This window comes from Dipodomys ordii, unplaced genomic scaffold, assembly GCF_000151885.1.
Source record: "Dipodomys ordii isolate 6190 unplaced genomic scaffold, Dord_2.0 Scaffold237, whole genome shotgun sequence".
NCBI lineage: Eukaryota > Metazoa > Chordata > Mammalia > Rodentia > Heteromyidae > Dipodomys > Dipodomys ordii.
This window is the reverse complement of record NW_012267453.1, coordinates 546,335-571,233: the sequence shown is the minus strand read 5'-3', so window position 1 is coordinate 571,233 and position 24,899 is coordinate 546,335. Positions and strand designations below refer to the sequence as shown.

The 24,899-nt window shown below is 37.7% G+C and overlaps 1 pseudogene and 1 gene segment (V, D, J or C); both read right to left on the bottom strand.

The window, feature by feature from the left end:
• Positions 1-5,471: 5,471 nt before the first annotated feature.
• On the bottom strand, positions 5,472-5,989 carry LOC106000749. The segment is given in 2 exon segments: positions 5,472-5,794; positions 5,909-5,989. Coding segments are annotated over 2 exon segments (378 nt in total).
• A 2,645-nt stretch (positions 5,990-8,634) lies between these two features.
• LOC106000748 lies at positions 8,635-10,161 on the bottom strand (annotated as a pseudogene).
• Between the last annotated feature and the right edge of the window lie 14,738 nt (positions 10,162-24,899).

The window sequence follows — 24,899 nt, the reverse complement described above, 5'->3', positions numbered from 1 at the left end:
TGCCTCCATGTGTTACCGGACTTTCTTTAATGGGTTTTGGTGTTGATTTCTAATGTTATTCCCTTGTGGTCAGTGAGGATGCAAGGTATAACTTCAATGTTTCTGAATTTAGACAAGTTTGCTTTGTGGCCTAAAATGTGGTCTATTTTAGAAAATGTTCCATGTGCTGCTGACAAAAATGTGTATTACGATGCAGCTGGGTGAAATAGTCAGAAGATGTCTGTTAAATTTAGTTGATCTATGCAGCTGTTTAGATCTGCAGTTTCTCTGTTGAGTTTTTGCCGAGTTGATCTATCTAGTGGGGAGAGTGATGTGTTAAAATCTCAAACAATTAATGTCTTTGGATCTATGTGGGATTTGAGGGAAAGTAGTGTTTCTTGGATAAATTTGGGTGTTCCATTGTTTGGTGAATAGATATTTAAATTGTAATATCCTCCTGAAGGAGAGATCCCTTAATTAGTATGTAGCGACCTTCTTTATCTCTTCTCATGAATTTTAATTTGAAGTCTATTTTATCTGATTTTAGGATTGCAACTCCGGCCTGCTTATGGGGGCCGTTTGCTTGGTAGATTTTGTTCCAGCCTTTAGCATTGAAAATGTGTTCTTTTTTATGGGCAAGATGTGACTCCTGAAGGCAGCAGATAGAAGGATCTTGTTTTTTAATCCAACTAGTCAGTCTATGTCGCTTAATTGTCGAGTTCAGTCCATTAATGTTGATAGATAGGACTGAGAGGTATTTGGGAGTTCCTGCCATATTATTCACCTTCTTGGGGGCTGCGAAACTGGGTTCTTTCTATGGTTCTTGGATTCTCAGTTTGGGTGCAGTTCTTGACCTTTATTGTGGTCTTGTTGGTTTTCTATGTGTAGGACATCTTTAAGAAACTTCTGTAGGGCTGGTTTGGTGGAGTTGTATTGTTTCAATTTTTCTTTGCTATGGAAGGTTTTTATTTGGCCTTCAGTTTTGAAGGAAAGTTTAGCTGGGTACAGTATTCTTGTTGATAGTTGTTTGTTTTTAGGGCATGGCATACTTCATTCCAGGCTCTTCTTGCTTTGATTGTCTCTGCTGAGAACTCTGAGGTGATTCCAATTGGCTTTCCTTTATGTGTGATTTATCTTTTCTCCTTGACAGCTTTAAGGATCTTTTCCTTGGTCTGAGTTGATCCTGTGTGGATTATAATGTTATGGTGGGTTGTCCTATTCTGGTCTGGTCTATTTGGAGTTCTAAAAGCTTTTTGTATCTGAATAGGCCTATCTTTTTGCATTTTTGGGGAGTTCACTGCTAGGATCTTGTTAAACAAATTTCCTAGACAATTAACTTCTGTTTCTAGGTGCTCCTCTACACCCATTATCCTTAGATTATTGTTTCTGATGGTGTCTTCCAAGTGATGGATAGATCTATCATATTTCTTGGACTTGTCTTGGATGGTTGTATATTCTTTCTCTATAATATCTAGGCTGTCTTCAATCCCCGAGATTCGATCTTCTGCATGGTCTAACATGATAAGACTTTCTAATTTGTTTTTTATTTCTTTTCCTTCTAATTGGTCTGCTTTGATGGCTTCAAATTTTTAGTTGAAACTTTGTTTTAGATTTTGTATGGACTTCTTTACTTCCTTAATTTGGTGTTCAGTGTTTATTCTCAAATCACTAAGTTGATTGGTTATGTTTTCTTTGAACTCCCATTCCTTCTGTTGGGATTCATTCAGCATTCCCTTTGTGGTCTCCCTGCCTTCCTTCAGCTCTTTGTTAATGGATTCCATGAATGCCTTTAGGGATCTTTGTGTATTCTCATCCTTCTCTCTCAATTCCTGTATTACTCTTTGCTTAGTTTCCTCACGTTCATGCCATTCTTGTAGTTCTCTTTGAGTGTTCTCAGCCTGCTCACACCATTCCTGCCTTTCTCTTTGAGTATTCTGAAGCTGCTCATGCAAATCCTGTATCAGTTTTTGAGTAGCTTCCTCACGCTCATGATATTCCTTTATAAATCTTTGGATTGCCTCCTCTCTCTCGCTATCATGCTCATATGGAGTCCTTTGTAGGTTTTCAAACTTTTTCTGTATTGACCTTGTGTTTGCCTCCTCTCTCTCCCTATTATACTCATACAGAGTCCTTTTTATGTTTTCAATCTTTTCATTTGCCATGTTTACCAGCAGTGTTTGTAGAGCTATTTGGGAACTCTCCTCTGGATTATTCATAATCTGTTCTGTCCCCTGATTATCATGAGTGGGATTTGAGATACCTGGACTTGCCATTTGTCTTGTGTTTTTCCAGCTTACTCTGCCCATTTGGGATGAAGGTAACAACAGTCTTGTGGTAGAACACTATCTTAAGGCAAGCATCAACCAAAGTCTGTAGTTACACAGTCAAAAGTCTACATATACAATCTATTTCAACAGATATATCTATTCAACATCAAGCAACTATATATTAATGGGCTACAAACTGCAAAGATGAATTAGGCTAACCAGAAATTATTAGGTTTAGGGAGAGATGTGGGTAAAAATAGGAATAGAGAGATGTGGGAAGGCTCAGGGAGAGTTAACTAAGTCCTAATCTCAAAGCGGGAAATAGGTTGGATAGGTTGAAAGTAGAGAGAGAGAAAAAAAGAAGAAAGAGAGATAAAAAAGAGACAAGAAAAAATAGAAAAGCAAAAATTAAAAAATAAAAAGTGTAATGGTTAAAAATTATGCAGGGATGAAATGAAATATTCAAAGGAGATCATGGATATAATGAGTGAAGGGCAGGGATATAAAGGATATGTGGAAAACTAAAAAAATTTAAATGCTTAAAATATTATATAGGTATAAAGAGATAGTATTGCTATTAAGGAACTTAGGTCTAAGAGGTTTTGAATTGAGTAATAAATTTCTGGATTAAGTGTGTACACAATGTAGGATAAGGTCTAATAATCGACTATGAGTATATCTGAGGATGTGCAGAACAGCAATTAAGTCACACAAAGAAAAACGAAAGAGAAGAAAAGGTGAATAGAATGAGAAAGAAAGAAAAAAAGATCAGAAGTTCAGTAGAGCTAAACAAAAAAAAATTAAAAAAAATTTTAAAAAGAAAAAAGAAAGAAAAATGCACACAAACATATTCCCTAAAATAAAAATTATAAGAGGAAGAAATAAAAAAACGTTCCTAGAATACAATTTTTTTAAAAGGTGAAAATTAAAAATTAAAAAAAGTTTTAGAGAAAGAAAATAAAATTTTTATAAAAGGTACAAAAAATTTATTTGATTTTTTTCGGTGGGGTGGGAAGATCCTGTATCTCCCTTGTGTCTATAACCAGCCTCTTGTTGGAGTCTCTGGTCTGCTTGTGCTGTTTGATTTTCCTGTGGCTTGGTTGGTTTCTTAAGTCAGTTTGTTTTAGCAGGCAGAAAACTGCTTTACCCAGGATTTTTAATACTCCTCCCAGGCTAGTTCAATGGGAGGGAAATCTGCTTTGAGTATCTCAAAAGAGGGGAGATGGCTGTTTCCTCAAGTTTTGAGATGCTGTGATGAAGCTAGGTTCTGGGTAGAATTGAGGCCTTTCAGCAAACAGTAGCTTTTCCCTGGGCTAGAGAATCCCTGAGAGAATCCCAGAGCCCAGCCTGGAGCCATTCTCAGAGTTTCTGTTTACTGAATTTCAATTCAATTTCAGGTTGCTAAAGGGAGGGGCAGCCTTTGGCTCTGTTTACCCAGTGAAGAAAGCCACTTCTGGGACTGGAGCTGGGTGACTTTTCTCTGGGTGGAGCTGAGTCTGGCAGTTCAAGTTAGGTTCTTGTGATCTGCTAAATGACTCTAGTTTTCTTCCAAGGCCTGAGTTGGAGCTAATATCTCAGCCTGGCCTTCAAAGATGGAGATCTCCGGTAGTGGGGGGAGAGGGGTGACCTTCCCTCCTCTGTTCCCTGAGAAGGAGTGAGGACATCTGTCTTCTAGTCTCATCGAGTCTTGGTTCCTTGGTCATCTCTGGTCTGCAAACTGCAGGAGGAAGATGTCCACTCCTTGTTGGTTCTTGCTGGTGTTGAGTAGAACCTGCTTGCCCACTCTGTCTGGCTCCTTCTTCCCGGACACTCTGTGTTGTACGTATGGTGGCTATGGCCACCGCCGCCACCACTGCTGCCACCGCAGCGACGGCTGCTGGCAAGTGCTCAGATCTATTTCCTTGCCTGGATTTTCCCTCTTTGGCATAACTCTCTGTACTGTGATGGCACACTTGGTGTGATCCTCTATTTTAGGATTGTTCACTGGAACACTAAAACTGCTTTCTATGCGAGAACTTATTTAGCCTCCAGCTTCTCCTCCACCATCTTACCAGAACTCCTTATTTATCTATCTTCACATATATCGTTGATGGTGTCTCTGATCTTCATTTTTGCTCAAAGCTAGCTCTCTGTGCCTTTGACCTCAGCTCAACTTTTGGATTTTTGTTAGTTAGTTGTAGATAAGAGTCTCATAGCTTTTCCTGCTCAGGCTGGCTTTAAACCTTGATCCTCAGATCTCAAACTCCTGATTATCTAGGATTGAAAGTATGAGTCACCTGTGCATAGCAGGAAATCAAATCTTAAAGCAAGTAATTTATTTTCTATTTTTATATGTTTTATTGTTTTACATCTGGCTTGTTTTATTCAGGAAGTTCTTTCAATTGTTTGTTCCTTTGTAAGTTCTTGAACAACTTGTGATGCTTCATACGATTGTCAGCTTTTATACTTTCTTCCAAGACTTAATGAAGTTTTATTTTTTATTTTTTATGATTTCTGATGGTAGACAAAACTTAGAATCAAATTTAAGTGAATTCTAATGCCATCATTTAGGGGGAATATTTCTGAGAATGTGGGAAATCGTGACGATCCTGGGCAGTGAGCTATCTCAAACCATCATTATGATCATTACCTTTGTTGTAGAAGTGAAAATCCCTGTTCCTTCTCTGATTTCTTGCAGAATTGCAACATTAGGGGTTTGTGCATTTCTTGACATAAACAGGCTGACATCTTCACAGAGTTGAGGCCTGGATAATCCCCCAGAGTGGTTGCTGGGTCAGGTGAGAGCATCAGCAGCTCACACTGGCTTTTTCCACAGTCTGTAGAATCCCAGGTTTATCTACCCAAAACCCTAGGAGAGCTTCACAGAAGATTTCCGCACTCCTAGTTCCAATTTCTCTATTTACCTAGGAGTTCAGAAGCTAATGATTATACTCATTTCATGTATTAAAACAAGTCCTGCTTGGAGAATTTTGGCTAGATGGTGTTTTACTATATGAATCACAAAGGATGTCCTTATCTGAGAAGATACATAGCCATGTCTGTGCTTCTGGGTCAGAGGAGGAGAAATGAGACAGAGATACATAGGAGCCTTTGCAGAAAGTTGAATGAAAAGCTTGCAATAGTTGTTAGAGCTAGGCTGCATGTGAGAAGCACTGTCAATTGGTAGAGGCACCAGAAAGTACAGCTGGAGCAGCCCAGCCTCTCACTTCTGCTTTCCTGAGAGGTTTATGTTATGGGTTGTATCACTGTGTATGGTGTACTATCACACTTCTGACAGTAATAAGTGGCAAAATCTTCAGGTTGAAGGCTGCTGATGGTGAGAGAATAATCTGTCCCAGATCCACTGCCACTGAACCTGGATGGGACTCCAGAGACCAACCTTGAAGTGTAATAGATCAGAGGCTTTGGAGCTTTCCCTGGTTTCTGCTGATACCAGTTTAAACAATTGCTAATACCCTGACTAGCTTTGCAGGAGATGGTAACAGTGTCTCCTGGAGATGCAGACAGGGAGGATGGAGACTGGGTCATCTGGATGTCACATCTGGCACCTTGCATTTGAAACATAAAAGCAAATAAACAAAGTTATTTATGTTACTACAGGACTTCCCTGAAGCCCAGTCAGCACATGCCATAATGGATAGAGAAATGTTATCCTTCCTTACCTGGAAGCCAGAGCAGGAGGAGCCCCAGGAGCTGAGCAGGAGCTCTCATGTCCATGCTGTGTGTTGACTGGGACTGACTGCTCAACAGGATATGGACAGTCTATATGAAGTCATTGTGCCAGTGGGCTGTAATTTTAGCATATGCAAAATGATGGAAACAGCTGCAAGACTAGCCCATCTCAGGAAATCATCACAAGTCTATGGTGCCCAAGTATCTTAGTTTAGAACACAGAATGTGATTTACCTACATATCACAAGTCATGATCAATCCTCTGTCCTATGAATATATCTATTGGTGCCTTCAGGCTAAGGACCTGGTTTACTTGAGTGTTTTAATTTCAATTCTATGTAAGGACATGAATGAGGATTAAGGAGAAAAATGAGTGTTTCAAGCCCAGAATATCAAAATATCTGTGAATGTAAGACAAAATAAGGTTTTCATTTAAACTATTCTAATTTCTCTGGACATTGCAACATGTGTCTGACAGGGCAGAAAACATAAGCTGCTATATTTTCCAGGAACTCATGCTTCAGTCTATTCCAAAATGCACATATAAACACAAGATAAAATATGATCACAGGCTAACACCTATAATCTTAGCTTCTCAGGAGCCTGAGATCTGAGGATCTTAGTTAAAGCCAGCCCAGACAGGAAAGTCTCTGAGATTCATCTCCAATAAACCACCAAAAAAAACAAACAAACTAGAAGTGGTGCTGTGACTCATGTGATAGAGTGCTATCCTTAGCTGAAGAGCTTAAGGACATCACCCAGACCCAGAGTTGTAGACCTACAAACTCCCCCAAAATGGGTTCTCCTTAAGTAGATGTAAGACTGAGTCAAGTTCTTCCTTATTTATGTTACTTTACTTCATAAGATAGAAAATTATTAAAAGCAAATATAGTACTGGTTCAAGTGTGCCATGTCCAGAGGTTTGATGGCTCGAGGGCTGGAGCCAAAGCTTGTTGCTACCAGAAAAGACCAATGTTACTTCATTATTTGTGAGTTGTCACAATGACCATGTACTTTTTTTTTCACTGTGGGGTTTGAACTCAGGGCCTGGGCGTTGTCCCTGAGATTTTCTGCTCAAGGCTTAAGTGTTCTACCATTCTGAACTAGAACTGCACTTCTGTTTTTCAGGTAGTTAATTGGAAATAAGTGTTTCATCGACTTTCTTGTCTCAGCTGGCTTCATATTTTGATCCTCATATCCCAGACTGCTGAGTAGCTAGGATTACTGGCATAAACAACCAGTGCCCAGCTTCCTTATGGATTTTTAATGCCTTATTTTTCTCAAATGCCATACTGTGTTAATGTCTCATGTTCTCAAAAGGGCTGTAGTACATCCATAGTTCCAGTACCAGTTTAATATTCCAGATCAGATTCAAGTGAAATCACTTCCAAATTCCATCCCATTAAGCACCTGTTCCTTAGTCCTCTTACATCTCTTTCTTATCACATGTGCCCAAATTTCTGCTACTATCCAGAGATGAGAAGGGCTCACCTCTACATTCTATATCTGCAGATCAGAACTAGTACCCTAATATAGCAAAGGAGAGAAAGGATAGCTGCTGTGAAGGTTGAGAAGCATTGTGAATAATTTTAAATATCTCTTTGTTTCTGCATTAATCTAGGTGTGAGAGGGAGACACAGATATATTTTGGAAGTAACTGAAGTAGTTGGAGTAAGCTAGGTATTCAGGATGACACTATGGCAACTTCTGATTATTTAAATGGGATTGCTAGGTCTGTTAATTTTCAGATCAATGATTTTCATCCATTTGAATTTGGAATCGGGTTGAAACAAGACTATGGACAGGATGGCACAGCCCCAGGTACAGTGTTCTGATCTCCTCCCAGGGAGGATTCAGGTACTCTATTCAAGAAAGAATCAGAAGTTTGGGGAATCCATGTGACCTGCGGATTCAGATCCAGTGAATGTATGTCTAACTCTTGTCCAGTCTTGCCTCAGGGTGTTTGAAGATCTTATCTCAAGACATGATTCTTTTCTAATATCTTAATGACCTTATACATTCTCAAGAGTCTTCTAGAGTTTCTTTGCAATCCCAGTGATATTTGTAAATATTTATTGACTGTACAGTTCATTAAGAAATTAGGACTGCAGTAGAAATTTCTCTTTTAAGTCATTGTTCTATCTAGATCTCAACTTATATCTATTTAAAATCTCTGGAGCTGAGATTGGTGCCTGATTTATGATCATGGAGAAAAGGGAAATCTTGAACTCCTCCTAACCCTAGTTCATCCTGGATTTTAAGTTTCAGTGAATATTTGTGAAAAGGTCCAAACTCATTCTTCCATATTATTAGAATACAAAATCTGAATGTGAAAGTGCATTGCCTGCCCAAATAAGGTACAAGTATGCTATCTGTCTGAAAAATAAAAATGAACGAGGAAGGGCTCATGTGGTAGAAGATTAGCATAGGAGTCAGGAAGCTTTGACAAAATAAATATAGTCTCCACTTTGTCACTCAATGTATTAAACATGCACATCCAGTTATTGTAAGAATCAAAAGAGTGGCTTTGTTGCTTGTGTTGGTTCTGAATTTGCATTGAAAGCATATTGATTAAAAGAATATTGACATAAAATAGACCACATTTCATGAGCTTTACACTTACATGAATTACACCTTAAAAATTCTAAAACCTATTATAGGTTATTGAGGGCTGTAATGAGATTTTTCCTCACAAGAGTCCCTGGCTTTGATTCTGCTAGATTGAGCCATGAAGCGGTGGGGGGCGAGAGGGCCAAGGGTACCAGTTCAGTCCTCTCAGCTTCTGAAGTACTCTGAACCCAAGTTCAACACTGCTGATGTGGTGTTGATCCAGGTTTTTTCCCCCTCTTGGTCTTTGGCTCTGTGAGGATGCCAATAGAAGGCTATTGTGTCAGAACTCATCTTTATCTTTTTTTTGAAGAGATGATTATTAATTACAAACAAATGGAACTGAGAATTTTCAGGCCTCTTAATTCCAACTTTTACATTCATAATTCTGAGCACACACTTGGGAGCTTCCATGAGCTTCTTGAAACACTAAATGCTCACTTTTCTGATATTATCTCATTTCTTCCTTGTCTTTGAGATCATCTTGCTCTTGAATTTTTATGTTTCTTCTGAGAAAAGTTAGTAGATACCTTTTCTAACAAATGGAAATTAAGTTGAAGAGGACAGACTTGCCAATAGAATTGGAGCTTCTAATCTAGGCTGGCTTGAATGGGGCAGGGGTTAGGACATTTATAACGTTACAAGGACAGGCTATAGAAATAGTTTGTCCTGTAAGCTGGATATTTGTGAAGTAAGAAATTGAAATATCATTTAATACAAATGTGCTTGGAGTGGAAAGAAGACATTAGCTTGCAGAAGATCAGTGGCCAGCATAAATTGTGTTGTAGATTCTTTAATATGTAAAAATCAGAAAACCTCAAAAAGGTCATTTTTATTTGAGCGGTTTTTTAGTTTCTATGAAGAAACTGATTGAAAATAAGCTATTTTGTAATTTTGTGAAGTGGAATGTCCAAAATAATTGATGGGCACGCCTCATATGTAACAATTGGTTTCAACTATTAAATCAGAGACACAGTGCCATGAGCATTTTGCTGGAGCTAAGAACAGAATGCTAGATTGAAGAGAATTCTTCCTTTAGAATCTGGCTGCATCAGAGAAGTACTGTCAACAGGTAGATGAACTAGGAGAAGCAGCTGGGGCAGGCCAACATCTCACTTCTGCTTGCCTGGGAGGTTTTTTTTTTTTTTTATCATGGCTTGTATCACTGTGGGAGAGTAACTCATATGCTGTTGACAGTAATAAGTGCAAAATCTTCAGGCTGAAGGCTGCTGATGGTGAGAGAATAATCTGTCCTAAATCCACTGCCACTGAACCTGGATGGAACCCCAGATGCCAAGCTAGTTGCATAAGAAATCAGAAGCTTTGGAGTATTCCCTGGTCTCTGCTGATACCACGCTAAATAATTGCTATCCTGACTCCTTTGCAGGAAATGGTGATTGTGTCTCCTGGAGACGAAGACAGGGAGGATGGAGAATGGGTCATCTGGATGTCACATCTGAAATCTGGCATTGGACACATAAAAGCAAATATCCACATTATTAGTCACATTATTACAGGACTTCCCTGAAGCCACAGGCATCACTGACCATACAGGGTGAGAGAAGTATTATCCTTCCTTGCCTGGGAGACAGAGCAGCAGGAGCCCCAGGAGCTGAGCAGTGCTCCTCATGTCCATGTTGTGTGCTTACTGGGACTGAATGCTGCACAGGTGTGAACAGCTTATTATGAAGTCATTGTTGCAGTAGGATGTGATCTAGGCAAATGCAAATCACTAGGGTTGGGCAAAGATGGATATTCCTGCAAGGCTGGTTCATCTGAGGAAATCATCATATGTCCATGGTGCCCATATGTCTTAGTTTTAGACTAGAGAATAGGATTCATTCAAACAAGACAAGTCACGATCAGTCTGCTGTCCTATGCGTAGATCTATTGGTGCCTGCAGGGATGAGGACCTGCTTTTCCTGTGTGTCCTAATCTCAATTCTCTGTAATGACTTTGAAAGCGATAAGATAAAGGCAAAATGAATCTTTTATATTCCGTATATGGAGGAAGTAAAGATATTGGAAAATAGAGTTTCTGGACATTTTAAACTGGTTTAATATCTTCATGCATTGAAACATTCTCCCTGCCATGGCAAGAGAGATATAAGCTGTTTTTATGTCTCAGTCTATTCCAACACACACATATTAATGTAAAATAAAATGTGGATTTTCACTGGGCCCCAATGACTCACACCTGTAGTCCTAGCTACTCAAGAGGCTGAGATCTGAAGATCATGGTTCATAGCTAGTCTGGGCAAGAAAGTCCATGAGAATCCTATCTCCCATTAACCACTAGAAAAGTGGAAGTGGCATTGTGGCTCAAGTAGTAGAGCATAAGCCTTGAGCTGAGGAGCTCAGGGATAGTGCCTAGGCCCAGAGTTCAAGCCCCTCTACCACTCCCCCAGCCCCATAAATGTGTATTCTCCTTAAGATCAGGTATGAGACTGAGGCAAACTTTCCCTTATTTGGCTTTACTATATAAATTAGAAAAACAATTAAAGCAAGGGAAGCAATTATAACAATGGCCTAAGTAAGCCATTTCCTGTAGTTTGATGGCTAAGGGGCTGAAACAAAAGCTTGTTGCTACCAGAAAAGACCAAAATTACCTCAGCATTTGTGATATGCCACTATCTCCACTAGACTTTTTAATCTTAGACTTAAGACCACATGTTATCAATGTACATGCTATGTTTAACCATCTTACAATGGCATACAGTAATTTAAAAAAGCAAGGAGACTAATTTATCCAAAATCTGCTTCCTCGCAGGGAACACTAATAATGAAGAAACATGTAGTCTCATGTGGAAGGTGGTCAGAACCAAATCAGTGAGTAAGAGAAAGGACATTGACACAATGGCTTTATATATCATATTGTTTCTTTCTCATTGGTCTGCCAGTATTATGATATCTTCTCTGGGTCTTCATTATGTTCTCACCCTTGCAAATAAATAGAATGATACCCAGACTCTTCCTTTCTGTCTGTGAATATTAGCAATCTCAAAACTAGATGAGGTCAGAGAAGTTGTCTGTAACAGGTATTGAGGAGAGCAAGGCAGAGCCCATCCTCTTAACCAGAAAAATTGTTTTGGGCCAGAGGCCTGTGAGAGCTTTTTCTACATGTGAAGAGAATAAATTTCTACTATCTTGAACTTCCACAGGTTGACTCTAGTGTTCCAGAGGTCTGTAGGTGAAGGTCCTGGAGAAATCACTGGCTATATATATCAAGAGCCTATTGTAACAAGGTGCCAGCCCTACCCCTAATGATCTTCACTGGATACTGGTGTGTAAATCCTGCCACCTGCTGGAAGGAATGGTCAAAATGAGGACAGCATGGTTTGGTCTAAGTCAGAGCCCAAGAGAAATCTAGGTAAAGATGTTGTATGAAAAGACAGAACTAGGATATGATAAATCATACAGGATTCTAAAATATCTACACAAAATCACACCAAAGGAGAATAGTCTTAAGAGAGAAACAATTAGGCAGAGTGTATACATGCCTCTTCATATTTATATAAAATTATATATATACATATATGTAAATGAACTAAATGATACAGAACAAAAGATCTGTCTTTCTTCTTATAATATTTGATGATGATGTTTTCTTTACATATGGCGAATTCAAGTGTACATAATCAGGAAGGATGAGGGAATACTGAATTGTATGGATTTCAAGGTAAATAGGGGCAGTAGTGGAGCTCAATGCACATGGATGGAAATGAATTATACAACTTTATATATTTCATAGGTGGAGACATGAGGACGGGACTGGGAGAGATTGAGGGAACAGAAGAGATAGGACAAAATTATCTCATTATCCATTATCACTGTACTCATCTGATTCATATAATTACAATCCCTGTGTAATTCACCTTAATATCACAATAAAATAAATATTTTTAAAAGATGAGTAGTACTTACAAACCTCAGTAAAAATGGAGAAAAACATAATGGAAAGACACAATTTGCCATTGTGAGGAGGAAATCTGTTTCCAATGTATTAAAGATTTCACATAAGAAACTTTTAAATAATTCTGACAGATCAGGAAATAGATGAACTCTTATAAAAATAAATTGCCATGAATTCAAAAAATAGACAACATTGGGAATAATGCCCACTGTGGGAGGTCATCGAATTAAGCCGGAATTCTTTACCTATTTTCATACACACGCAAAATACATATACAGAAACAAACTTAGAGTCTATTAAGATATTATAGAATGCTGATTACAAGGTTTTAAAAAATTCAATCACAGAGTGAAAATTATGCTAAACATTATCATTACATCCAGATAAATCAATTGTAGGTTGGATATATTATTTGTCAAAAATACATATAATACAAGCTGTGCACCAGCCACTTGTACTACAATGTCCTGAATGGCCTGTAGTGTTAGCTGCTCAGAAGGCTCACATCTGAGGATCAGGGTTCAAAGCCAGCCTGAGCAGGAAAGTATGTGTGAGACTCTTATCTCCAATAAACCACTCAGAAAACCGAAGTGTTACTGTGGCTCAAGTGGTAGATAGCTAGCCTTGAGCCGAACAGTTGAGGGAGAGCACCCAGTAAAAGCCCAAAAAATGACAAATAAATTCATCTATTACAAAAATCCTGCAGAAGCATTTTATGTATCCAAGCTACCTTACATGACTCTCTGAATACTTCTATGATTCTGCTGTTGGACAAATACATGTAACAAAAAGCCTATTTTTATAATCATTGTATATTTAATTAGAAACTGTGGTGTGGTATCCCTGATTGGTATCAGGAAGAATATTAGTATTATGTATCAATCACCCATGGAAACATAAGCATTCACATATATATCTAGATTGTTACTGTGCACACACTGCTTTGGAGACAGTGGAAACGAAAAAAGAATAACAATTATTGATCCATTGGAATGCAAACCAGTGTAAGTTGAAGATTACCTATGTATAAGATGTGTGGACCTCCAAAATATTTAAAATTATAGTAAAACTTTTAAAATTAAAATTTAGTGGTATAGATAATGAAGAAAAAATTAGTGTCAGAAAAACTGTTCATTAAACAAAATGGTTAGTTAGCTTATTACATTTTCCACAAATGGAGAGGAATGGAAAGGTCTTGGACCACCTATTAAAAGTCACAAAGATATAAAGTGAACAGACACAGGAGACATGTAGAAGTCAAAACAAATAATTTTGAAGTGAACTACTAGATATTAATGTCAGCTTCCTTTGAGTTTCTAAATGAGTAGGAACTCCCGCTGGGGCATTGTGCCCACTTTTCTTCTCCTAGCCTATTAGCATTAGGGTAATTAACAAAGGTGGGGTAACTGCAGGAAAGCTTATATTTATCCTATATTACAGTCATGATGGAATGTCAGAAGAAAATGCAATGAAAATAAAAATAAGAATATGAGAATTTCTGTTTCATTGGGCACAGGGAAAAGACAGTTTGTCAGGGCACTAACCCTATCTCCAAAAGGATTTGAAGCCTCAGTTTCCCTTGTTATGCAACAGTTCCAAGGATGAGAAACATTCTGAATAGATAGAGAAGGGATCATGTCACATAATAAAGTTCATGGTGAAGCTTATTTTCAAATATTCTCTAGATAGATTGTTCTACTCCATCTTCCCTTGTCACTACATATTCTTCCATGATTACGCAGGATCACAGCCACTGATGCAAACAATGAACATGGGAGAAAGCAGGATCTAGCAGAGAGGGCACAGCTGTGGCAGCAAAATCTCTGAATTATTTTCTGTGAAGTTTGTGGTGGAGGCTGAAGTGCTGAGACGGAAGTTTAGAAAACTGTGGAGAGTAATAGTTGGTTATGTGAATCACAGGGAAACTGGTGATGGTCAGTGTGAAATCTATCCCAATACTCTCTATGGAACCCACCAGAGACCCAGACATCCAAGAAAATGGACACCAGATGAGCACTGTAGGAGCAGAATCTATTTTCTTCTGGTCCTAGGCTATGCCATTCTTCTGGTTGGAGCTCTTTAAAAGACCGGCTTGACTTGATGTTCCTGGTGATCATCTTTCCTATACATACAGTCACAGAGATTATAGGAAGAATAATCATAAATTGCTCAAAGACACTTTCTATCATGAATAGAGTATGGCCACACATTGCAGCACTGTTCTCATTTAAATGTGTATGGCTAAGAGTTTTTCTAATGTATCAACTTTCAGACTAATATAGATGATTTGCTTTATTCTATATGCCATAAATCATTTCTATTCTTCAGGATATCACTCAACTAAATCTCCAGTCTAAACACCCAGAAACAGGATGAAGAGGAGTGTGTGCGGTGGCACTTTCTTTATGTCCTCACTCATCTGAATTACTCCAGAAAATCTTTTTGGGAAATCCTGTAACTAGAGCTCTGAACTCTGAACATCCAGCCATAGGCCTGTGGATCCTGTGCAAAGCATCAGCAAGGGTGAGAGCAAAAGTGTGTTAACAATGAGCAAAAGGACTTAAACTGATAAAAGACAAAATACAATATCTTAATAGGATTGATTATAAGAGTATTGAAAGTTCAGAATCAAAACTGTAATGATCTGTATTCTCCAGTTGTTTGTACATACAAAATAGTTTTATATTAAATCATTCTAAATAGCCAATGTCAACATAGAAAAGTAAATTACAAACATAGTTGTAAATGTGAACATATCATTTCAAAACTTTATTAATATGCATATATATGGTGTCAGAGCATGAAATATATTCATGTCACTAGAAAGAAGAATGACAGAGTGCACAATTCATTCCTCCAACTCAGACTCTTCTGAAGTGTAAATATATATTGGAAGTTCACCTTCAAGTATTTGAAAACACCTCAGTATCTCCCAGCAGTCTCTTTTGCTGTATCCTATGACTGTGAATTGTACTTTGAACTAGGATGAAGATGGTGTCAGAATTCTCAGCTGAGCTGGCACTCTTAATCTTTATAATAAGATTTGGAGGAGAAGCCATTTTATACCATATGAATAAGCTATTCCTCATTAAAACATCAGTGTCAGTTCCTTAGCTCATATTTTCCTTAATGGGTTAAATCATTTATCTTATTCTCATAATTAAATTTTTCTGACATTGAATAATTGTTGTCTCATTTTTTAGTACTAGGATCTCATACTTGGAGCTTGTCCTTAGTTTCAAGTTGCATCAGTGTCATCCTGCATTTTTTTGGTTCTCTAATGGAGAGCAAGATAATTGTCTACCTATTAATAGTTCCTATTAGTGAATAATGGTATTCCAAAACTAAAGGTGTATTTTGGGGATTGAAAAGTCATTTGATTGGACAGGGTTGGGTGGGGAGAGGATTGGAAGGGATGGGAAGGGGAAACAAAGGAAGAGGCTACAATGCTTGATAAGAAATATACTCATTATCTTGCCCATGTAATTGTAACCCCTCTGTATAGTATTTTCACAATAAAATAAATAAATAAAAAAGAAAAGTCATTTTATTTTCCAGGCAATGGAGAATTGTGTAGATACTTCTCTATCTGCACAAGGGTACATATGTTTCTACAGATGGAATGAGAGAGACATAAGCTTACATTAATACCTTTAATTCCTTTTCCAAACCACAGTTTATTTCAACTGCCTTTCAATAGAAATGAAAATCATTTATGAGTGAATATCTTGACTCTAATTATTTTAATGAATAATGCAAGGTTGATGTATGTTTCCATTGATAACCACTCCTAGTCTTCACCACCATATATATTTCCATTGTGGACAACATCCACAAACACACATTCCTGCTTCTCTCTGCAATGTTTCTGTGGTCATCATTGATCTTCTGCCCATTGAAGGTAACTTCCTCTCTTGGCCTGGGTCTGATTCCCACACTGGGAACCCCTACTAACAATGAATATTGTTGCTCATCACCTTAGTTAGAATCACTTTGCCAACAGTAACACTTCTCCCATGTGAGCATACCCTTTGGACTCCAGTATGGCCAAACTCCTCATAGGGAGAGTTACTTTCACTCTCTTACATGCTTTGCTCCTTAATCTTGGGCCCCTTTGCCTTAAATTGAGTCAATGAGAAACCTGTTTCTTTAGGCATTAAAAGATTGGGACCTCGTAGAATTTGCTGATTTTGGATCATAGTAAAATCAGGTGAATGAATGAATGAATACTTGGTAGAAACAGGATGCCTGCTGCTAAAGAAAATGTGATTAACAATGGGTAAAGAGTTGGGGGCCAGTGGCCTATTCCTATAATCCTAGCTACACAGTAAGCTGAAGTCTGAAGAGTCTTACCACAAACTCAACTACAAAAATAAAAGTGTATGTAGAGATCAGGCCAGAAATCTCTGGCATCCAGGAATAATCAGGCAAAGATATGGACAATTGTGAACATTGCCTCAGATGGGAAAGAACAGTATTCTCAACTTTGGGATACAGAAAAATTATAAATGGAGCAAGGCAAATTATTATCTAGAGTTAATGGTAAAAGGATGAATAGTCATGGTCAGAACTCTCATGCTTTTATATTGCTCTAATTTCACACAAATATTATGATGGAATCAGAGCAAAGAGTAATCATCTGTGGTATCAGTAATACCTGTGGGAGATGTGAAGAATGTGTCACAAGTTGCACTTTTGCAACAGACAGGTTCTTTCATAATGGAATAGAAGCAGGGACAGAATGCAGTATATCTGGAAGGGATCAAAATGGCATCTTACCCACAGAACCTTGATAGGTGCTGGTCTTCAGCAACCAGAGACAATCAAGTTTTCTGCATTTGAAGCTGATCTACTCAAATAAGACTGATGATTCTTTGGGACACTGGGCCTTTACTGAATTGCTGAAGTGTGCTCAGCTCTGTCCAGGCTCTGCTTATTTGCATATAGCCAAAGCACAGTCCACTGACTTGAGGAATTCTTCACAGCCCAGTCATATCCTCTGCTGGAGTCAGCACACAGTATGGCCATGAATTTTCTGCTCAGCTCCAGGGGATCCTGTTGCTCTGGCTTTCAGGCAAAAAAGACAACACTGGAAATTTGTTCAGGACAGTGTGGTGAATTCATTCTGGCATTCAAGTGAAGTTCTCCTACAACATGCTTATCAGGAAGGGTATTTATTTCCATTTTTCCTCTGTCAGATACCAGATGTGAAATCTAGATGACCCAGTCTCTGTCCTCCCACTCTAATCTCCAGGAAAGAGAGAGAGTCACCATCTCTTGACATAACATTCAAGCATTAGCAACAGCTTATCCTGAAATCAGCAGAAAGCAGGAAAGCTCCTAAGGTCCTGATCTAATTAATAGTCAGTTTAGAATCAGATGCCTGGTCTAGGTTCAGTTACAATGGATCTAGGACAGAGTTCCTTCTCACCATCAGCAGCCTGCCTAATACTGTCAACAAGGTTAAATACTCCTCTTACAGTAATACAAGTCATAACCTAAAACAGAAATGAGAGTTTGGGCTGCCCCAGCTGCTCCTGTTTACCTGCTGAGAGTATTTCCTAGAAGCATCCAGGCTCTGAAGGTCACTGTAAGACTTGGGTACAAGGGCCAGAAAGGCTTTTCTGCATCCTAACTCTCTTCTTTTTTCTCAGCTCCATAGGCATAGACATGATCCTGTCTGGTAGTATCTTTCAAAATTGAGGTTTTCACACATGAGTTCAAGTGTTCTGACATCAGTTAGTATTCATACAGCAAAATGGGAGTCTCTGAAGAAAATCAGGATTGTTCTAATGCAGTCATTGTAGTCTATGCTCTAGCCGTTATCCTGAAATTGGATGTGTGGAACATGGTGTTGTCTGAAGCTTCTTCAGAACCAAGGGCTCCTTTGAAAGTGTAGCCTGGTTGACTTTGAGCTGTTCACACTTGTTCTGGAAGAGATCATGTGATACATATCCTAGATTAGTGCTGATCTTCAGCATCCAGAGAGAAGCCTATTGTCTGCTAACAGATCTGCACTCCTCTTATACAACTGAGATCTTTGGAGTTGTCCTGGAGTGGTGACAATAGAAAGTTCTGTATGGCCTCTAATGTTGAAAATATAAAATTTGGTAGATGGGATGTATCTCAATTAGGAATGGATATTCTTTAAAGTGTTATTCCTTGTCAGGCACTGGTGACTCATTCAGAACTATAATTCTAGCTATATAGGTGGTGGCGGCGATGTGGGGATCATAGTTTGAAGTCAACTAAGACAGGCAAGTCTGTGGAACTCTGATCTCCAATTAAACCCCAAAATCTGAGAATAGAGATTTGTCTCAAATCTTCAAGCACTAGTCTTGAGTTAAAAAGCTGAAGAACAGTGCCCAGGCTCTAAGGTCAAGCCCCAAGGCTGGCATAAACAATAATAAATACAATAAAGTTTAAATTAAAATTTTATTTTCACCTCTGGAACCAAAGTAGATAAACTTCATCAAGTTATATCATAAACACAATGTGAAGGATTATATTAAACAGGTAAAAATGATCTAATGAGCAATATATTCACTAAAGTTAAGCAAATACAAAAATAATTATACATCCCTCAAGAGATAATTCCTTCAATAGTTATACCTGACCAGAAGCCATTGACATCATCTAAATTATTCTCAGCATGATCAAAATGGGAAATCTATACTTTACACCTATGATTGTACAGAATTCATAAGCTCTGCCTATAAGGCTATTTATTTTGGCCAAAGTGACCATGATATTGGGGTATTTAGGATTAGGATTTTAGAAATTTAGGAATATCTCTCAATTTCTGAGCTTTTCTATCCCCAAAGGAGCAGATTTTAAAAATAGGTTTTTATTTTCTTTAGGTCTTTGTACAAACCAGTTTATATCATCCCTTTCAAAATTCTCACTCCTCTCATACCATACTTTCCTTCATGTTTGTTATTTTTTTTGTGTCAGTCATGGGGCTTAAACTCTGGTCCTGGGAGTTGTCCCTCACTTCTTCATCTCAAGGCCAGCATTCTCCCACTTGAGCCACAGCAGCACTCCCTGTTTATCTGCTTATGTGGTGCTGAGAAATCGAACCCAGGACCTCATGCATACAAGGCAAGTACTCTATCACTGAGCCACTTTCCTTGCTCATGTTTGTTAATTTTTATGTTATGTTTTGATATTTTTGCCATTACAATTGCATTAATTGCATTGTATGCAATTAATGCATACAATAATGCATCTTGAGATATGTCAGCCCCCACTGGACCTGCCCTTTCCCTTATTTTTCTCAGTTCTGTGGCATATGTAGTGCATTCTTACCTGCATTCTACTCATTTCCTCTAGTTATTCTTCTATCTCTTTCCTTCTGATCTCAAACCCTCTTGCAAGTACATTTCCTAGCACTCATTTTTTTACGCCTTGACTTGATATCAGAAAAGCAGTTTTAATATATTCCAAAATATTTCTAACAGTTTTGTAATTTTGCCTAACAAAGATGAAATAAAATTAGTAGAATTAATAATTTCTATACTCTGGGTGATTTTGTGTGTGTGTGTGTGTGTGTGTGTTAGTTCATTCTAGTGATGTTACTTGAACTCAAGCCATGTGCACGGTCCCTGTGTTTTTGTGTTCAAAGCCAGTATACTGCCACTTGAGCTACAGCTCCACAAATACCATTTTTGTTGATTAATTGGAGATAAAAATCTCATGGACTTTCTTGCTTGGGCTGGCTTTGAGCCATTATCCTAAGATCTCAGTCACCTGAGGGATTAAGAATTAGGATATCGAGGTTGAATAAATTGCCAAGTAATTCTAGTCAAAAAAGAATGCTGATATAATCTCAATCCCAAGACTGAAGCTCTACTATGAATTATACTAAAAAATATCTTGGTACTGGCACAAAAATAATCCCAAAGGTAAATAAAACAGACTAGCATACCTAGAAATAAACCATATATTTGATATGGTTTTATTTGGAATCAAAATATACATTGGGAAAATGATGGCTCCTTCAATAATTGATTCAGAGAAAACTGGGAAAACATATTTAGGAAACTAAAAATCCATCAGACAAAGCCTAATATCAAAACTAGCCAATGAACTTAAGAAACTACTCCCTCCCCAAACTAATAAATCAGTTAGTTAATGGGCAAAGAGCTGAGGAGAGATAAGTTAGAAGATGAGGTATGAATGGCAAAGGAAAACATAAGGAAATGTTCATCATCCCTGGCCATAGAGGAAATGAAAAATAAAACCAATTCCTAGATTCCATCTCACTCCATTAAGATTGGCCAACATTGTGAATTCAAATAACAAATGTTGGCAGGGATGTGGAGGAAATGAAGTCTTATTGCACTTTCGGTGGGAATGTAAACTGATATGACACTGGAAGAGTCTGGAGGTTCCTCACAAAATGAAACATAGATCTTCCTTGAAACCCAGCCATACCACTCCTCACATCTAACCTGAACCTCACAAGCCAGGGTACTATATAGACATTTGCACATCCATGTTCATTGCCACACTATTCAAAATAGCCATATTTTGGAAAGAGCCAAGATACCCTACAATAGACAAAGTTTTTCCAAGTCTTTCCATTTCCTAACAAATGGGGCAATGTCATTTTTTCTGATGGAGGCATAGAATTCCATTTTGTATATATACCACATTTTCTTGATCCATTCATCTACTGAGGGGCATCTGGGTTGGTTCCATATCTTAGCTATGCTAAATAATGCTGCAAAAATCATAGTCGTGATGGTAGCTTTATTGTGGTCTTGTTTGTGATCCTTTGGGTAAATGCCCTAAAGTGGGATAAAAATATATTAAGTGACGTAAGCCAGGCTCAAAGAAACATAGGTCCATGGTTTCACTTATTTGCAATAACTAGTATATGTGTGAGTCAAGCAGAAAAGGTCACATAAGTTTATGTTAGGGGAATGAACCTCAGATAAGTATTCAAATGTTTTTTTTGTTTTTATTCCTTTCATGCAATTGTTTCTATCATATTTATAAGATGATTTCTATGTTGCTTTGTATGCCCCTCTCCCACAGTATAACCCCTGCTTTTACTGTATTTGAAGTTGGTATAATTTGTGGAGGGGAAGGGAAAAAAAAACCAAATCGTTTAACTAGGGATACAGGTGGACTCATTGCAACAATGAGATGTACAAGTAGTTAAGTCAAAAAACGAACTTAACAACTTTGGTGGGGGGTGGGAAAGATCCTGTGTGGGGAGGGGAGGACTATGGAAAGGGATGGGAAGGGGAAACAACGAGGAGGCAGCAATGCTTGATAAGAAATATACTCGTTATCTTGCCCATGTAAATTGTAACTCTTCTGTACAGTATTCTCACAATAAAAAAGAAAAGAATTTAAAAATGAAAAAAAGTAAATAATAGATGAACAGTTAAAAATGTATGGCCTATTCTCAAAGGAATTGTACATAATCATTAGAAAAAATAAAATTATGTCATTTGCCTGGAAATGGATGGATCTAGGACAAAACATGTTGTGTGGTATGCCAAGCTCAGAGAGAGATGTAGTGCATGTTTTCTTTCATGTGAGAAGTCTATATCTAAAATATAGGTCTCTAGGCATGTACACAAAGTGAGACTAAAGGAGGATATTCTTAAAAGAGGAACAGAAAGACACAATGCCTGTGTATTTATTTTTTTACTTTAAACATATATTTTTATTGTAAAGATACTGTACAGAGGGATTACAGTTACATGAGCAAGATAACGAGCTCATTTCTTATCCAGCATTGTTACCCCCCTTTTTTCCCCCTACCATCCCTTTCCTCCCTACCTCCCCAACTCCGCCCAAACACCCGGAGCAAAGTTATAAAGTTCATTTTCAACATAGTGTCTTGTACATCTCGTTGTTACAATGAGTCATCCTATATCCTTATTTCTGACATATAAAATAACATTGATCAAAAGAAACTCAAAAAATGGAAATGAGATGTATTTTCTATATTACTGTTTTTGTTTTCTTGTCTTGCTTGTTGGTTAGTTTATATGTCTTGGGAGAGTAAGGAGTGTCACAGAAATGTAGGCACAAAAGGTGAACAAATGCAGCAATGGTACTCATGGACACTATGTTGAAAATGAACCACAAAACTTGTGGATGGTCCTTTATGGAGATAGCTTGGGAGAAACTAGGAACTCATGGAACATTCCTCAATATAATAAAGGCTATATAGAACAAACCTACAGTCAGCATTATAGTAAATGGTGAAAAGTTAAAACTATTTCCTCCAAAGATTATCACAAGGCGGTCTGCTCTCTCTACTCCTCTTCATAATAGAGGATTGGGAGGATTAACATTGTGAAAATGGCAATACTGCCAAGATCTATCTAAAATTCAGTGCAATACCCATCAAAATCCCAACAACATTTTTCAATGAACAAGAAGAAGCAATCCAACAATTCATGTGGAATATTAGAAAACCTGAATAGCTATAGCAATTCTTAGTGGAACAACACTGCTGGGGGACTATTAATACCAAACTTCAAACTCTATGATAAAGCTGTACTGACAAAAACAGCTTGTAACTGGCACATGAACAGGCTTGTAGAACTAGAACAATGGAATACAATAAAGACCCAGAAAGGAACTCACAGACCCATGGCCACCTACCTAATCTTTGGTAAGGTAGTCAAAAACAAAGGATGGAAGAATGACAGTCTCTTCTGCAAATGGTGCTGTCAGAATTGGCTATACATGTGTAGAAACATGAAAACTGAATTTAAATCCTTATATATCACCCTGAACCAGTATCAACTCCAAATGGATCAAACCCCAGTACTACCAATTTGACCAGCTTCACAGTATATTTGTGTGAATTTCATGCCACTTCACCTAGAGCAATGGTTGGTTACAGTCCTGTTTTTTCCATGTTTCACATGACTTCCAATTTTCAGCTTACTTTACAAGAACTACCTCTGATCTTTGATCATACATACTCAAATTTTTCAGCCTATGATCTACACTTTACATTGTCAAAATTTGTGTTAGGAAAGGGAGAATTTCATCCTCCTCTCCTCTGCCTCTTACTCCTAATCCTCTTTCCAACTTATTCCCTCATCTTTCTTTCAAGGACAATAGTCTGAGGAAGTTAAATTGGAAAGTTCTTTTAAAGTTACACGATTGTATTGTTTTTGTGAGCTGTGGTGCTTGAACACTTGGCCTGGGCACTGTCCTTATGCTGTTCAGCTCTTCAGCTCACAGCAAGCACTCTACCACTTCCTGTTTACTGTGTGATTGTAGATATGTCTCCTGGACTTTCCTGCCTGGACTGCATTTGAATTGTGATCCTCAAATGTCAGCCTCCTGAGTAGCTTGGATTAGAGACCTGAGCCACGGGTGCCCAGCTCCATGATAGTATTTTTCACTGTTGTTGTTTTAAGTGGGTCTTGAACTCAGGGACTAGATGTTGTTCCCCAGCTAGTACTATACCTGAGCATCAGCTGCATTTCTATTGACTTTAATGTAGTAGGTTTATCTGTAAAATTCACAACCTTAACATGATTAGAAAAAAGAAATATGAGTATATTAGTTCAAATACTTCTAAAAGTCAACATCTATTCATGATACTTCGAAAGTTATTAGTGTCTAAGGAAGACAGAAATAATGAAAAAAATACCAAAGTGGTTTTAAATATATGTAAAAATTGATGATAAATATACTAAGTGGTGAAATATTTTAACATTTTCCCCATCAGATTGTTTTAAATGTTGAAATATTTGCTATCATATTCTCACATACAAAATTATACAGGATGTTCTCCTCCAAATTCTATAAAGTAAGAGGTAAAAGAAAACATTAAATTTGTAGTGAAGAAGCCAGGTTTTTTCTTTTGCTGAGGAAATTTGAACAAATATATCAAAAATGATTAAAATAAATCATAGGATATAATAATAACTTAGTAGAGTCAATGCAAAAAGAGTGAATAGAAAAATATCTCTTTTAGAGTAAAGAAGACACAGCTACTTAAAAGTATTTCCACAGTCATAAATTGGAGTACAATATCATTTAAAATTTTCTCTAGGTTCAAATATAAAATCAAAACAATGCAAAATTAAAATTCCCTAAAAGAATTTTTAAAGTAGAGAATGTAAATCTAGAATTTCTATGGCAATTTAAGACACTCAGGATAGCCCAGAAAGTATTAAGCTCAGAAATCTGCCCTTATGTTTTCCAACTTTATTTTCCTTTTTTGTCGTAGAGCATCGTGGTTAAGTCTGTGTATATGCAGTAGGTGCAAACAGTAAAATAGTCAAGTTGACAGCTCAAACAGGAAATACACATCTTCTGGCTCATAGAAATGTAAGCCTTCTGTACAACTCCTTAATAATAACAATAAAAATGTCAGGAGCCAAGTACTAGTGGCTTATTCCTATAATCCTAGCTAGTAATGAGGGTAATTCCTGAGGACTGATGTTGGAAGCCAGCTTGCATAGGAAAGTC